The sequence below is a fragment of the Fukomys damarensis genome, unplaced genomic scaffold, assembly GCF_012274545.1.
Source record: "Fukomys damarensis isolate Sample0158 unplaced genomic scaffold, DMR_v1.0_HiC HiC_scaffold_16, whole genome shotgun sequence".
NCBI lineage: Eukaryota > Metazoa > Chordata > Mammalia > Rodentia > Bathyergidae > Fukomys > Fukomys damarensis.
In genome coordinates this window covers 11,344,905-11,362,912 of record NW_022900928.1, presented here as the reverse complement: position 1 = coordinate 11,362,912, position 18,008 = coordinate 11,344,905, and the positions used below count along the sequence as shown (strand labels likewise).

The 18,008-nt window shown below is 37.9% G+C and overlaps 1 protein-coding gene across 1 annotated transcript in view; it reads right to left on the bottom strand.

The window, feature by feature from the left end:
* Positions 1 to 15,440: 15,440 nt before the first annotated feature.
* Positions 15,441 to 18,008, bottom strand: part of LOC104872945 (mas-related G-protein coupled receptor member X1) — a 33,197-nt gene continuing 30,629 nt past the window's right edge. The window contains exon 2 of the mRNA XM_010639334.2: positions 15,441 to 17,494. Coding sequence (XP_010637636.1) covers positions 16,519 to 17,469 — 951 coding nt within the window. The 5' untranslated portion in view covers positions 17,470 to 17,494 and the 3' untranslated portion in view covers positions 15,441 to 16,518. The remainder of the gene's footprint in view (positions 17,495 to 18,008) is intronic.

The following is an 18,008-nucleotide window of genomic DNA, read 5'->3' as shown; positions in this document are numbered from 1 at the left end:
AAAGTTTTTGTAAATAGGGAAGGGTGGAGGGGGTGAGGGGAGAGGAGGGGTATGGGGAAGAAATGAGAACCAAGACCTGTCATTTAAAGGTACAAGATCCCAATGATGAATGTAACTGTACTGTATACCTAAAATGCAAAAATAAACTCAATGAAAAAAAAGATTTTGTAGTGCATGAGAAACCACCAACAGAGATGAGACAACCTAAAAGGTGGGGGAGGGGTTGCCTGGTTATTTACTGCAAACATATGTTGGGCTGCTTCTTGATTTTAATTTAATTCACATGGTTTAAAGGTGACAGATTAATGACTACCACAAATGGTCACTTTGTAAGTTATGCTTGACCCTATTGTATTGCTGATTGTATCAACTGGGCTAAAGGGTTGTGATAGATTTAATGAGTTGTCTTCTCTGATATTATGAAAATGAGAATGTCTATGAGTCATTAGAGACTCAAATGCTAAAGTGCAACTATATGAGGAATATTTAAGTAAAATGACCCAGGAATTAAACAAAGGACAACCCAACAACAAAAGTAAAAATGAGAAAACACTTAAGCAAGACACAAAGACAGACTTCCAGTTCACAAATGGAAAACAGTAGGGCAAATGTGAATGAAAAGTCTGACAGTGAACCACCAGGACACTCTGAACTCACATCAGAGGAAGGAACAAAACAGATCAATCAGGCTCTAGAAAAATTCAAAACAGAAATAATTTCCCAGATAACCATAGAAGTTGTGAGCAAAATGAAAGTCATGATTGGAGATTCTAGAACAGAAAATGACAAAAAAAAGATGACCTCAGGACCATGATAGAAGCCATGAAGGCCCAGCATAAGAAAGAAATCAAAACAAGGAATGGCCAACAAGGAAAGAAATGGAATCCACAAAACAGATTCAAACCGATGTCCAGTAGATTAAAAACTCTATTGAAGGCTTTCAGAGCCGGATAACAGAATGCAAAGATAGAATCTCAGTTATAGAAAATAGGATTTCAGTCAGTGACCATGAAGAGAGGTCTCTTAAAATCAGTAAGAGATCATGAGAAATTGATCCAACAACTCCTAGATGATGCAAAGAAGAATAACATAAGACTGAAAGGAATCCTTGAAATAGCACAAAAAAATACAAATGACTTAAAAAATGCTGTTCACTGAATTAATGACAGAAAACCTCTCAAACACAAAGGAAGAATTTGACATATAGATAAGTGAGGCATATAGGACTCCAACTAGCCACGATATAAAAACATCTACACCTAGACATATAATAATCAAGATCCCAGAAACCCAACAGAAGAGCAAAATACTACAAGCAGTAAGAGAAAAGAAACAAATCACATACAAAGGAAAGCCCATCAGAATCACAGCAGAATTTTCAACACAAACCCCCAGGTCAAGGAGAGCCTGGAGTGAGGTATTTCAAGTCCTAAAAGAAAACAACCTTCAACCTACACTGATGTATCCTGCAAAACTCTCTCTCAAAATGCATGGGGAAATAAGATACTTCCAAGACAAAGACACCTGAGAAACTTCATGAATACCAAACCAGCACTACAAGGAATTCTAAATAATATCCTAGAAAAAGTCAATGAAGGTCACAAGACCATGAGGCCCAACAGAGCAAATCAAATAGGCAAGGCAAAAAGCTAAAAGGAGAGGGGGGAAATTAGAGAGTCAACAAAAGGCCAATAACATGACAATAATAAGTCTGTATGTATCAATCATAAGCATCACTATCAATGGCCTCAATTCACCAATCAAGAGAAATAGACTGGCAGAATGAATTAAGAAGCAAAACCCAACAATATGTTGTATACAAGAAACACACCTAGTGCAAAAAGAAGCCCATAGACTGAAAGTGAAAGGATGGAACAGGATCCCAGAAAACAGCAGAGGTAGCTATCTTATTTGCAGACAAAGTAATTTCAAAACAAAATTGATTAAGAGAGACAAAGAAGGCCTCTACATCCTTGTAAAGGGAACACTTCAAGAGGAAATGATGACAATCATAATCATATATGCACCAAATATGAATGCCCCCAACTATATAAAACAAATATTAAGTAACATGAAAAAGCAAATAAGCACTAATACAATTATAATGGGGGATCTAAGTACCTCACTATCACAAATAGATAGATCATCTAGGCAAAAAAATCAACATCAAAATACTAGAACTGAGCCAAGTTTTTAAACATATGGACTTAATAGATGTCTGCAGTGTTCCACCCCACAAAATCAGAATATACATTCTTTTCAGCTGCACATGGGCCATTCTCAAAGATAGACTACATACTAGCTCATAGAACAGGTTTGAAAAAGTGCAAAGGAATCAAAGTTATCCTCTGTATATTATCAGATCATAGTGCAATCAAGCTGGAGATCAATAGCATAAGAAACCGTAGGAACTTCACAAACACCTGGAAATTGAACAACACTCTCCTGAACAATCAATGGGTCACAGAGGAGATTAAAGAAGAAATTAGACAGGTTTTACAAATAAATGAAAATGGCAATACAACATACAGGAATCTATGGGACACAATGAAAGCAGTTCTATGTGGAAAATTCATAGCACTGAATGTCCACACTAGGAAAACAGAGCAAGTTCAAATAAACAACCTAATGATGAATCTTAGACTCCTAGAAAAACAAGAGCAAGAAAAACCCAAAGTTCTTACAAGAGAGGAAATTATAAAGATTAGAGCAGAAATCAATACAATGGAAACTGAGAAAATGATACAAAAAATAAATGAATCAAAGAGTTCGTTTTTTGAAAGAACAAATAAAATTGATAAACCCTTAGCTAAGCTTATAAAAAGGAATGAAAAGGCTCAGATCCATGCAATTAGGAATGAAAAAGGTGAAGTCACAATAGATCCAACAGAATTCAAGAGGATTGCCGATACCTACTTTGAGAAGCTGTATTCTAATAAAATGGAAAACACAGAAGAAGTGCACATATTTCTAGATACTTATGAAATACCAAAGTAGAATGAAGAAGATAAAAATATTTTAAACATCCCAATTACAATCAGTGAAATTGAAAATGTAATGAAAAGTTTACCAACAAAGAAAAGCCCAGGTCCTAATGGATTCACAGCTGAATTTTACAAGACATTTAGAGAAAACTACTGCCATTACACTTCAAACATTTCAGTGAAATTGAAAGAGAAGCAATACTTCCAAATTCATTCCTGGAAGCAAGTATCACTTTTCCCAAACCAGGTAAAGATGCAACTAAAAAAGAGAACTACAGGCCAATCTCCTTAATGAACATAGATGCAAAAATCCTTAATAAGATGCTAGCAAACAGAATACAGAGGATCATCCAGAAGATCATAAATCCTGACCAAGTTTGATTTATTCCAGGGAAGCAAGGTTGGTTCAACATATGTAAGTCAACAAATGTAATACACTATATTAATAGAGTCAAGGACAAAGACCATATGATCCTCTCAATAGATGCATAAAAAGAATTGAACAAAATTCAACACCCATTCATGATGAAAAACCCTGAAAAAATTACAATAAATGGTCTATATCTCAATTTAATGAAGACTGTCTATGAAAAACCAACAGCCAACATCATATTAAATGGCCCAAAACTGAAAACCTTCATGTTAAAATCAGGAACAAGACAAGAATTCCCACTATCACCTCTCCTCTTCACTATAGTTTTGGAAACATTAGTCACAGCAATTACAAAATAGAAAGAAATTAAAGCAATAAAGATAGGAAAGGAAGAAGTTAAACTGTCATTATTTGCTGATGATATGATACTCTATATTGAAGACCCAAAAAATTCCACCAAAATGCTTCTAGACTTAATTGACCCTTTTAGCAGAGTAGCTGGATGCAAGGTCAACACTCAGAAATCAATAGCTTTCTTGTACACAAATAATAGACTCACTGAGTGAGAAATTAGGGAAACAATTCTTTTCACAATAGCAACCCCAAAAATGAAGTATCTAGGAATCAATCTAATGAAAGAAACAAAAGACATCTACACTGAAAACTACTGCACTCTGAAAAAAGAGAGTGGAGAGGGTATAAGAAAATAGAAAGACATCTCTTGCTTCTGGGTAGGAAGAATCAACATAGTGAAAATGGCCATACTACCAAAGCTGCCATACAGATTCAATGCAATGCTTATTGAAATTCCAATAATATATTGCATATAACTAGAAAAAATAATCCAAAGATTTATTTGGAGCCATAAGAGACCTAGAATAGCAAAAGCCATCCTAGGCAACAGACACATGGCAGCGGGTATAACAATTCCCAATTTGAAACTATACTACAAAGCCATTGTGATAAAAAGCATGGCACTGGCAAAGAAACAGACCTGAGGATCAGTGGAACAAATTAGAAAATACAGAAACAACTCCAAATGTACTTAGCTACCTCATCTTTGACAAAGGAGTTGACCATCCTCACTGGAGGCAAGATAGCCTCTTTAAAAAATGGTGTTGGAAAAACTGGATTTCAAATTGTGAAAGATTGAAAATAGACCCTTATCTTCCACCATGCACTAAACTAAAATCCAAATGGATTAAAGATCTAAAGGTTAAAAAAGTGTCACTAAAATTTCTGGAAGCTATGTTAGGCAGAACTCTTGAAGACATTGGCATAGGAAAAGAGTTTATGAACAAATCCTCAGGAGCACGGGAACTAGCAGATAGAATCAACAACTGGGATCTCATCTTATTAAAAAGCATCTGCACTGCAAAAGAAACCATCAACAGAACTAAAAGACAATCTACAATGTGGGAGAAAAATTTTACCAGCTGCTCCTCAGACAAAGGACTATTATCTAGAATATATAAAGAACTCAAAACAAGCAGCCTCCCAAATATAACGACATGATTGAAAAATGGGCATCTGAAATGAATAGACATTTCTCAGACAAAGAAATAAAAGCAGCAAGTAAATATATAAAAAATGTTCCACATCCATCACTGGTTATTCGAGAGATGCAGGTGGAAACAACACTGAGATTCCACCTCACCCCACAAAGAATGGCTGCTATCAAGAAATCAACCAATAACAAATGTTGGCGGGGTTGTGGGGAGAAAGAAACCCTTCTCCACTGTTGGTGGGAGTGCAGACTGGAGCAACCACTATGGAAGTCAATATGGAGATACCTCAAAGAGCTGGGAGTACAGGTTTCATTTGACCCAGCCATCCCTCTGCTGGGTATCTTTCCAAAAGAATTAAAAGAATCATATCACAGTGATACATGCACACCTATGTTTATAGCGGCACAGTTTGTAATAGCTAAAATTTGGAAACAGCCCATTTTTCCATCAGTTGGAGACTGGGTAAAGAAGATGTGGTTTTTCTACAAAATGGAATACTATTCAGCCATACATAAGTAGAGTCGTTATTAGAGAAATTAGAGTCATTAATAGGAAAATGGATACATATTGAGTATATACTCCTAATTGAAATAAATAAGTCACACACGTATAAATACCAAATAATTTCTCTGGTGTGAAAAACTATAATGATACATAAGATCCTAATGGTATAACTGACAATGAGAAATAGGAAGAAAGGGGCTAAAGGAGTAGGGGAAGTGGAAAGGGTAGCAGAAAGGTAAGAAGGGAAAAGAAAATTAAAATGTAAATAAATATTTGTAAATAGGGAAGGGACAAGGGGGTGAAGGGAGGACAGGGGTAAGAGGAAAAAATGAGAACCAACACCTGTCATGTAAAGGTACAATATCCAAGTGATGAATGTAACTGTACTGTTTACCTAAAACGTACCAATAAACTCAATGATAAAAAAAAAGATTTTTCAGTGCAGGAGAAACCACCAACAGAGATAAGAGACGACCAAAAATGTAGGGAAAAAAATTTAACAGGTGCTTCTTGGACAGAGGACTACTATCTAGAATATATAAAGCTTTCAAAAAAAAATCAGACATCTCAAATACAAAGACCTGATTCAAAATGGGCAGCTGAAATGACCAGATATTTTTCAGATAAAGAACTAAAAGCAGCAAATAAATATATGAAAAAATGTTCAACATAACTGGCTATTTGAGAGATGCAGATAAAAATAATACTGAGCTTCCACCTCACACCAGAAAGAATGGCTGTATCAACAAATCAACCATTTTTAAGAAATGCTGTTGGGGTTGTGGGGAGAAAAGTGCCGTTCTCCATTGTGGGTGGGAGTGGAGACTGGTGCAACCACTGTGGAAATCAATATGGAGATACCTCAACAAACTTGGATTAGAGGTCGCATTTGACCCAGCCATCCCTCTGCTGGGTATCTTTGCAAAACAAATAAAGAATCATACCACATCGATATATGCAGAATCATGTTTACAGCAGCACAGTTTATAATGACTTAAACTTGGAAACAACCCAAATGCCCATCAACTGGAGACTGGATAAAGATGTGGTTTTTCTATAAAATGGAGCACTACTCAGCCATAAGGAATGAGAAACTAGAGACATTTATAGCTAAATGGATGCAAATTGAAGCTATACTCAAGTGAAATAAATAGGACACATTTAAGTAAATACCAAATAGATTCTCTAGTGTGAAAAGTGTAAATAAGATTGCAATGGTATAATTGATAGTGTGAAATAGAATGAAAATGGCTAAAGGAGAAGAGGAAGGGATAGGGGAAAGGAAATAGGGGAAAGAAAAAATATGAAAAAAGGAAAAAATGGAAAGAAAGTCTGTAATTGCATGGGTACGTGTAGATAATATGAAGCAAGACATATCATGTAAAGGTACAAGATCCCAATGACAAATGTAGTTGCATTGTTGGCTTTAAATGTACCAATAAACTAAACGGGAAAATAATTTTTCAATGCTGGTTTTACTGTCATGCAGAATGCAAGAGCTGTGGTGTCAGGAAGGCTTCCACTCAGAATTCAAACAAATCCCTGAAAATACAGTGAAGGAAACAAAGATAGGGTAATATGTGAAGTCAAGGAAATAAAGCCAAACATGCTCTGGAGACTTCAAGGAATAGGAGCTTCCAGGAAAAAACAGTCTGTGAAAAGAGGCCACAAAGTAAAAGCAACATGGAATCCAAAGACTGAGGTTATAGGGTGGGTTTTCTTACCATTCTAGAACTAATAGCTTAAGAGGACATTTCATTCATGGTTGTTAATCTGGAACTACAGGACTTGATTCTTGTCCTGATGGCTTTTGGTCTTATTTTAATCTGAATCATTTCAGGAAGAAGGTTTACATTGTCCTATTTTTACCTTGGTGCTCTGTATCTTGTTTTGAAAATTATTTTTCTTGGTATCACAAAACAGTCACAGTGCTCTGCTAACAAGTTGCCGTGAACTGAACATCTTTTCTCCACCACACATTTCTGCCATATTTCTCACTGGAAGTTTACCAGTAGGAAAGCTGAGTAACACTCTATCACTCTGGAATATTGATCCAATTGACAAGAGCCTCAAAGTAGAATGAGGATGTACAGTGTTCTAATGTGTCAGTTAGTTGTTATTATAATTTGGAAAGCATCTAGGTATCCTTCAAGATTTAATGTAGTGAAATTGATCTCCATGGTTTAAGTGTTAAGAGGTTGGAAATTTAATTGAATGATGGCCTCTAGAGACAGGGGCTTTGGAAGGTGAGCACAATTGGATGGAGACATTAAGACAGAATGCTCATGACTGAATCCTCCAGGATTCATCAGGCTTTTCAAGAAGAGGAAGAAATACAGGTGCAACAGCTATAAAATCACGAGTTCCCTGTCTCTGTCATGTTAAACCTCATATTGTTTCAGAATCCTTCAGCAAGAAAGCCACCACCACATAAAAGTGTTTGAACCTCCAGAATTCTGAGTTAAATAAACATCTTTCTTACGAATAATAATCCTATTGCTTGTTCAAAATTTAGATCACTCTTTCAGCTAAGGATTATTAATTAGTAATTAATAATTAACCACACTTGCATAATTGAGAAGGACCTCAAATTTCATTTTGTACAGCCCATTTTGCATGGGAAATGTGAATGAAAGACGCAATCACAATGTTTTGAAGAGCCCGCCACTCTCTTGGATGGCTCCTGGGCAGCAGCATTCAATGTAGTTTTTAGTCGCACTTCATGAGAACACTGTCAAACAAGAATTTCCAGATTGCAACAGAAAATGGCAAGAATGGTGGGTGGGATAAGTGTGTTCAAAGCAAGGAATGATTTTGAAAGAGATGGATGGTGATGCATCTCTTACCATGAATGTTTAATAAAGCATTCATTTTACATTTAGGTGGTGGTTCATTCATAAGATACCCAAGCACAAGGATACACAGCATCTACTACAAAGTAGTTGTCTGAACTAATTTTTTTGAAGCCCTCGATAATCAGAAATAAAAGGATGAATTTAAAATGGGAGATTTCTATATCTTTCTTTTTCCTTTTTAGAGTTTTCTAAGGAAGTCTAGGTTAGGACCTAGGAAATACCATTTTATCCTATGATTTTCATCATAGTGAAGTCTAGGAATCACTGATTGGGAGAAGCAATCCAAACTGCATTATTTTAACTTCTACATTGCTACAACTTTATGTCCTCATTCAAATTGAATTCATTTTTGTCATTCCAGGTGAAGTTTTCTACAAAGAAACTGTGAGGTGGGAAATGTGTGTATGCTGTTTATTAAAAATGTTCTCACCCAGTGAAGGAATGAGGAAAGGAGAAATGTGATCAGAATAGGTTTTCTTTTTCTATTCATTAACATTATTGGTGCATTTTAGGTATGCAATATGATGACATTCATCATTGGAAATTTGCACCTTTACATGATATATCTTCGTTCTTATGTTTTCCCTTTCCACTGCCCTTTCTTCACCCCCTCCAAACCTCCCTATTTACAAAGACTTCCTTTCCGATTTTCCTTTTCTCATATTGATCCCTTTCCTTTCTTTCATTTTCTCTATGGCTCCCACTTTCCCTTCCCCTTTGGAACTTTTCTTTCTATTTCACATTATCTATTCTACATTTTGATCCTTACTTACACTTTCAGTATCTCATACCACACCAACTATTCAGTATTACACGTGTGTCCCATTTACTTCACTTAAAAGTATGCACTCGATGTGCATCCATGTAGCTGCAAATGTCTTTAATTTCTCATTCTTTATGGTGAGTAGTACTCCATTTTATAGAAAAACACACATGTATATCTTCTTTATCCGGGCTCCAGTTGATGGGAAATTATGCGGTTTCCAATTTTGAATTATTACAATCTGTGCAGCTATACACAGGGGTGTACATATAATGCTGTAGTATGATTCTTTTAATTACTTTAGAAATATATCCAGCAGGGGAATAGAGGATCAAATGGGACCTCTAATTTAATTGTTTTAGATATCTTCACACTAATTTACACAGTGTTTGCACCAGTCTACACTCCCACCAACAGTGGAAAAATGTACCCTTTTCCTCACAACCCTACTAGCATTTGCTATTGTTGATTTCTAGATAGCAACCATTCTTTCTGGAGACAAAAATCTCAGCATTATTTTCATCTGCATCTCTCAAATGACCAGTGATGATGAACATTTATGCTTATATTTATTTGCTGCTTTTACTTCTTCATCTGAGAAATGTCTGCTTCCTTCAGATTCTCAGTTTTGGTTTGGGTCTTTTAATAGGGGAGGTCTGATTTTCTTAAGTTCTTTATAATGTTCTAGATAGTAGATGTTTGTCTGAGAAAGAGATGGTACAACTTTTTCTCACATGGTGAGTTGCCTCTTCACTCTGTTGGTGGTTTCTCTTGCAGTGAAGACGCTTTGTAAGAAGGTAAGCCTTGTTGTTGATCCTTTGTGCTAGTTCACGTGCAACTGAGGTTTTGTTGATGAAATCTTTTCCTTTGTCAGTGTCTTCAGGAATTCTACCTAACCTCTCATCCAGCCAGTTTAGCGTTTCTATTTTACTATTTAGATCTTTAGTTCAGTTTGATTTTAATTTAGACCGTGCTGAGAGATATAGGTCTAGTTTCAATCCTCAGCAAGTTGAAACCCAATTTTTCCAGCACAGTTTCTTAGAGAGGCCATCTTTCTTCCAGTGAGGGTGTTTCAATACTTTGTCAAAGATAAGGTGGCTGATGCTGTACCCAGATCATGATATCCCCAAAGACCACCAAGGAGTCACGTCAGATGTAATTACATGAGGAGTTTATTGCAGGCTCGAGCCCAGTGACCTCGAGCCTGGACCTCCAGTGGCACGGATACAGTGGCTTCCAACTGAAGGCCCCGACCCACTTTCAAGGCATGATTATATAGTGGTGGGGAGGCTTTCTCTTTTTATTGGTGATATTTTTAACTTTTCATTACTAATGGTTATTACTGGGGTACTTACGGGAAATAACTAATACCCAAGAGTAAATCAGCGGGGAGTCGCTATGTTCTTTGTTTCAAAGTACACCCTATATGATTACACAATTAGGGAAACTCTTTATGCTTAGCAAAACATATGGTTTCCTTGCTTAACTTATTCATTACTAAGCAACTATCGGGGAGGAGATAAGTTCATTCTTGGGTCAAAAGAAGAGGAACATAAAAAAGGGAGGAGGCTGTTACAGCCCCAGTCCAGAAAACTTAGTCTTGCTGTTTGGAGCAAAGGGTTAAGAGGGAGCCCACCTTGATCAGAAAACTTGGTTCCTACAGCTGAGTATGTCTGGAGTTGCTTCTACATTTTCTAATCTATTCCACTGGTCTTCAGGTCTGTTTCTTTGCCAGTATAATGCTGCTTAAATCACATTAGATTTGTAGCATGGCTTCAGCAAGGGGATTGTGATACCCGCTTCCTTGTCTTTGTTGTCTAGAATTTCTTTTGCTATTCTATGTCTTTTCTGGTTCTAGATGAATTTTTGGATTGTTTTCTCTAGTTCTGAGAAAGATACTGTTCAGATTTCAATTGGAATTACATTGAATCTGCATAGCAGTTTTGGAATTATGGCCATTTCACAGGAGCAAGGGATGCCTGTCCATTTTCTGATATCCACTTTGATCTCTTTTTCACAGTGCTATAGTTTTCAGAGTAGAGGAATTTGATTTCTTTCCTTAACTTGATTCCTAGGTATTTTATTTTTTGAATGCTATTGTGAGAGAAGTTGTTTCCCCAATTTCTCTGTCACTTAATATGTTGCTCATGTACAAGAAAGCTATTGATTTTTGTGTGTGTACCTTGTATCCAGCTATTCTACTGAATTTGTGTATTAAGTGTGGAAGACTTTTGATGGAGTTCTTGTGGCCTTCTGCATAGAATACCATGTCATCTGCAAATAGTGACAGTTTGAACTTCTTCATTCTAATCTTTATTTCCTTTTCCTATCTAATTGCTGTGGCTAATATTTCCAGAACTATATTGAACAGAAGTGATAGTGGATACCCTTGTCTTGTTATTTCACTGTAATGGATTTCAGTTTTTGATCATTTAGTATGCTGTTGGCTGTTCGTTTTGCTTAGATGGCTTTTATCAGGTTGAGAGAGACCATCCATTCCAATTTTTCTGTAAGGCTTTTGTTATGAATGGACGATGGATTTTGTTGAATGCTTTTTCTGCATCTGTTGAAATGGGCATATGGTTTTTGTCCTTGACTCTGTTAATATACTGTATTACATTTATTGATTTACATATTTTGAACTATCCTTGCATCCCTGGGATAAATGCCACTTGGTCAGGGTGTATGATCTTCTTGATGGTCTTTTGTATTCATTTTGCCAGGACCTTATTGAGGATTTTTGCATCTATGTTCATTAGAGAGTTTGGCCTATAGCTATCTTTTTTGGTTGGGTCTTTCTCTGCTTTTGAGATGAAGGTCATGCTTGCTTCCAGATATGAAACTGGGAGTATTGCTTCCCTTTCAATTTCATTGAAGAGTTTAAAGAGTAATGGCAATAGTTCTTCTCTAAACGTCTCATAGAATTCAGCAGTGAAATCATAAGGGCCTGGGCTTTTTTTGTTGGTGTGTTTTTAATTACATTTTCAATTTTGATTGATATTGGGTTGTTTAGAAGTTTTAGATCTTTTTCATTCATCTATATGGTAATTCATATATATATACATATATATATATATGTAGAAATCTATTTCTTTTGTGTTTTTCTTCTTATTGGTATATAGGTTCTTAAAGTAGGTATTGATGATCCTCTTGATTTCTCCTGGGTTAATTGTAATTACACCCTTTTCATTCCTAAGTGCATGAATTTGGGTCTTTTCTTTCCTCTTTTTACTTATTTATTTTTTAATTAAGTTTATTGGTACTTTTTGATAAGGTTGGCTAAGGATTTGTCAATTTTTGTTTATTCTTTTGAAAAACAATCTTTCTGCTTCATTGATTTTTTTGTATGGTTGTCTTGCATTGACTTCTGCTCTGATCTTTATTTATTTATTTTTCAAGAATCAGTAAAGCCTTTATCGTAGAGACAATGTGCCAGGCTGCCTCCGATCAAAGGAGAGAGAGCAATATGGCAGAACAGAGAGCTTATTTTATAGAACTGGGGTGAGGCTTATATGAACTGTGGTGGAGTTAAGTGAGCCTGTGACATCACTAGGAGGGGCTTGTGAGATCACTGATTACTTGGAGGTAGCAAGTATATGGTTAATTTTGGCTGGAGAAGATGCATCATGGGAAGAAGGCTGTTGTTTGGTAGGTGGGAGAAGCCATCTTTTTAAGTGAGAAGCAGGGCATTATGGGGAGGGGATTCAATAGCCATCTTAAGGCAAGGAAAATCTAACATTCCAGACTTTTGTTTTATGGTTATTGGTAAAAGTCTCTTCTTCTGGAACTGCTTCAACCTGACAAAGGGGTGAAGATTGGGGCTAACCCTGGATTTGGTGGGGGCAGTGGTAGGTGGGGGCCTCTTCCCTCTACTGCAGTGGCTGATACTCTGCCATGACGAGTTCCATTATTGTCTGGATGGTAAATGCTGTCATGTGTTCCTGCAAGAAATTTTGAAAACAACAAAACAGACAGGGCCCTATCATGATTAAAAGACACATAAAAGCCAGAGGGCCCAAGAAGGGGAGTAGCCAAGGCATAACTTGAGAAAGCCAGGGACAGCTTTTGTCTTGGGAACAAGAATACGCCCTTGTAGGTCATGCCATGACTGGCCCCTTCTGAGAAGGCTCCACCTCCCAGCAGCACATTTAGCTCTGAACTCACCCTTGGATTAATCCATGATGAGCACAGCACCCCATGGTCTGATGAGCTTCCAAAACCACCGCTTCTGAACACATGAGACTCCTGAGGGACTGCCTAGGTGGGGCTTTTCAGAGATGGCTGGATCTAGAGTGTGTGATACAAGGATTAAGGGACTGTGGTACTAAAATAGCCCACTGAGTAATGGTTCTGAGCATGGTTCTGGGTGTAGATTATGGGAAGGGCCATCCAAGAATTCCATTGTTCCTTCTGCTCTTATCAAAGAATTGCACTGCTGTAATTCTTCAAGCTTTCCTTTAACAATCCCTGACTGGTTCACAAAATAATAGCATTCTTTACCCTAGCCTCTGGTGCTTTCCCTCTTGGGCAGGCTAGCATGTCAAGGGCCCTTGTATTTTGTAACATGGCTGCTACTAGAGAATTTATTGGATCTTGTATCGTATTTAAGGATTGGCTTATTTTATCCATGTTTTCTGAAATCTCTATGGACAGGGCCTGAGAGAAATATGTGGATATAGAAATGACTGCTATCCCCATTGTCATCCCAATGAGTACCCCTGCTCCCATTAAGAAGGTGACTAGAACAGCAGCTTCCATTTTTCTGGTTGTGTTCTGTGAGAGAACTAGTGTAGACCCCTGGGCTTCTCTATAAATCATCATGGGAGGGCTAAGGAAGGATAGTAACAGAAAACATCCAAGTGATTGAGGCATTACAGTGCCTCTTGATTACATATGAAGTACAGGCTGTTGGACAGGTAGATCAGATGCTCTTCTGAGATAATGAGAGAGCAAGCAAGGCAAGTAATGTTGTCATTCTGCTTCATGCATGTCAGGCTAATGGTTTGTACAAGGAATGGGAAACCAGTAGCAAAGGATCCCAGAACTATGGATAAATTGCCAGTATTTGAGACAGATAGGTTAAAATCTAGGTGGGTGGGAATTGGAGTGAATAAGCAGGGGTAAATGGAAATGCACAACCAACAGTCTGAGATATTGACAGAGAAATAGTGGAGGGTGGTATTAAATAGGTGTTGTACCAGTTTTTGATATTGGGTTATCTGATTTACCACTTGGAGGTGTATCCCTTTATAGGGAGGTGGAGTGTGGGCCTCAAAAGCCTCTCTATTGCTAGTGCCTATTCACTGACTGCCTCTTTTGGTTCTTCTTTTCCGCTGGGTGTTTAAGACCAAGTAAAGTGAGATATGTGTTAATCAATATGAACATCTTGCTATCTGTCAAGGTCAGTTAAGTCTCTTTAGGTTTTATTTTGGAACCATGAATAGAGCTTATCAGCTCCTCAGCCACTGTCCACCATTAGGACGGGTCACAGCCTTTCTTCACCAAGTTGCTTTCAGTGAAAGCATGGGAGACTTTTTCTCTTGCTGACCCTCCTTTAGCACATGTTACATTTGTCCTCTGGTGTCCAGCCATCTCCCTGCTCAGGAAGTTGAGTGACTTACCAAAGATGTAAGGTGTTGCACAAAAGGTCCCTTCATACCTCAGATCTTTGATGACCTTGGAGGGCCAGGTCCTAAATATGGGTGGTCTTCTACAGTGGTACATTGAAAATAAAGTGGAGAAGATGTGGAAGTGTACCGAAATCAACAATGGTTTGTATAACTCCATACACGCACACGTAATAGAGGTTGCTTGTGCTAGTTTTGGAAGGAGATTTCATGTCTCATTCTTTTCCCCAAAGGAGGCTATCTCAACCCTGAATGTAGCATCCAGTGTAGCAAATAGGCTTATGAACTTATAATAGCATCTGTAACCCATTCTGGTAATAAGATAGGTCTTATGTACCCTTAACTTTTTTCCATTATTCTCTTTGGATGTACAGAGAAGATCCTTCTAGAAGAGGATGAGCATTTCTGAGAATGGATGATATCTGAGTAACTACCTCTGTCTTCTCAAGCAACAAAGTCCAGTAGGAGCTGCAGTGAAATTGGATGACTAAGCCAGGCTTATCAAATGCTGATATGGCCCCTGTGACCTCCTATTATGGAAGGACTCTGGGCTAATCAGAGAGCAGAGCAGCTTCTGACACAATCATTCATAGACATGTATCTGATATCTGCCTAATTTACACTCACATCTCACCTTAACTGGTTTATCTCCGTATAAGTAATTGCTATTCTGGAGCCTTTAATTGAAAATGATGAATCCAGACCAGAAGCAATGGCAACCAATGTGAACTTGCTGGTGAGACTGTGTAAGTAAAAGTAAAAGTAAAAGTAAAGCATTTTAAAATTTAGAATGCATAAAGAATTTAATGAGGAATGTAGAAAGAAAATTCCATAAACATGGGTAACAACCTTGAGTGGGCAATTCATAAAATGATACATATTATTATGAGTATGGACAAGATGAATTACTTGTCGTGGAAATGATATGCTTTGTAGTATACACTGAACAGTCATAATGAAACAGAGAGCCTTGCCATTGTCTTTATTTGGAATTATGGTCTAAAGAAGATAAATAAATATTCACCAGGTTGACAAAGAATAGGCTAGGATTATTTGAAATGTCAAGTGACTGAGACTAACTACATTCTCCAGATTTCTTTTCTGTTAAGTTTCTAGCTAGGTTGAGGATCAAGATTTCATGACTGGATTTGAAACGGCAGCAACACAGTTTTCATTTGCTATAGTTGGTGCAACAATACTTGGATGCTCATGTGTGTTGCTGCTTCTCTGTTGGCTGCCTCACTGGCATGAACCAACATGAAGCAACTATTGGTCCTACAATCACTCTACTTACCATTTGCCAGCCTCTGAAGTTTTTGACTACTGGGCCTGGTGTATTTAGCTCTTTGATGAAAGCAGCCAAGTTCACCTAAATAATCCTCATAATATCAAATTTTCAGGCAGTGAGAGACTGGAAGGGGTTGTAGTTGATTTTGCTCAGTCCTGGCTTATGATTATTGGTGCTAGCTTCCTGCATATTTGAAGGTCCATCCTAAGAGAAAGAGACAACATCCTTTCCAGATAATGTATCCAGAACTTATTGTTATATTATTAAAAATATTTATATATGAATTGTGTGGGCATCCAAGTAGGCTCAGAGGGGGACAGAGAGAGAGAGAGAGAGAGAGAGAGAGAGAGACAGAGAGAGAGAGAGACAGAGAGAGCGAAAGAGAGAGAGAGCAAGTTAGTAAATATGTTAATCTGTGCAGTAAAATGGCCTCTGTTGCAACTATTCAACTGCTGTTACATGTGAAAGCTGCGAGATACAATACATAGATGAATGAGCAGATGTCTCTATTTGTGCCTGTATATCTATACTAGGGTGTGACTTGTCACAATTATATATGTGATCTTCTACAGAGACTGCTTCTCTGAGTGACTGATGGTAGATACAAATTGCCCCTTTAAGGAGATCCTGACAGCTCCACACTTTCCTGAGGAGGACTTTCTCCACTTTTCTCTCCCTCAGCTACATCTTCCAGGGCCTTCTGGAGAACCAACTTCAGGGACCGCCTCTGCTGATACTGTTGGTGTTTCTGCCTAAAAGAGCCAACAAAGAAATAAATGATGGGGTTGGCACTACTGTTAATACTAGACAGCAAAAAAGCAGCCCTCTCAAGCCGAATAAAGGTCGAAAAGTGAATTTCAAGAGCACGTATGGCTCCCAAAACCTGCATGATGCCTACAGGCAGGCCACAGAGGAGGAAGACCAGCACTGTGAGCCCGAGGGTCACATACAGCCTGGTCAGTTGCAACCTCCTGGAGCTGCAGAGCATCCTGACCAGCAAAGTCAGACTAGACCCACAGAGGATAACAAATACAAATATCAGACATGGGCCTATGACAGAATGCATTATTAAACATAGCTCATCTTTTGAAAAGAAAGAGCTACATGAGAAGTGTAGCAGCATGGTGAGCAGTAGGGACATAGCCCAGAGCAGGGCACAGATGACAGCTGACATGTATCCTGGGCGGCGGCAGCGGTACCAGATGGGGTACAGGACTGCAAGGCAACGCTCGACGCTAATGGCACTGAGCATGAACAGGCCTGTGGTGTACAACAACATCCCCACAGCATGTATGTATTTGAAGTAAGCAATGTTAAAGTAGTCACTGAATTCCCATAGGTAGAATACAAGAAGGCAACAGAGGTAAAGGAAGTCCGACGTGGCCAGGTTGAGGATGTAGACTGAGATGGGGTTCCTGCTCACACAGAAGCCCAGGAGCCAGAGCACAACCACGTTTCCAGGCAGCCCTGCCAGGGCACAGATGACTGTCAGTACCGGGAGGGTCACAACTTCTAATGCAGAAAGTGAATGAAAAGTTGAGTCACTTTTCAGGGTGGTTTGATTCATGCTCAGAAACTCTCCGCTGGTGCCCCTGGGAACACAGAGAAGTGGTGAGCACCTGCTGCGTGATCTAGGATTCTAGGACCATGAGGTACTGGGGAATCACTATCCTCCTGTCACAGAGGGGAAACAAGAATTTACAGAAATAAGGAAGCTACAAAGATGGGAGTCCTAAATCTAGATTCAACTCCAAGTTTAGTGACTAATTTTGATTTTTATTAATATCTGTTTGCAGTACATAAAGATTACATTCATTGTAGACAATTGGTAAACATGAGTAATGCATTTTAATTCCCCAATCCATTTGCCCTCTATTATTTTTTCCAGCATCAGATTCATTTATCTTGTAAGACCTTATGAAGTTAATCATGAAATATACACATTGAAAGCCAGACTAACAGGCTGAAGAATATGTAAAATATGTAAGGCAATTGTACTAATTCAAGGTACACTTTTAGATACATTGTTTCCACTTGATTACATATCTTTTTCCTTATTATCTGTCACATATATACATTTATTTTTTTTTTTTTTTTTTTTTTTTT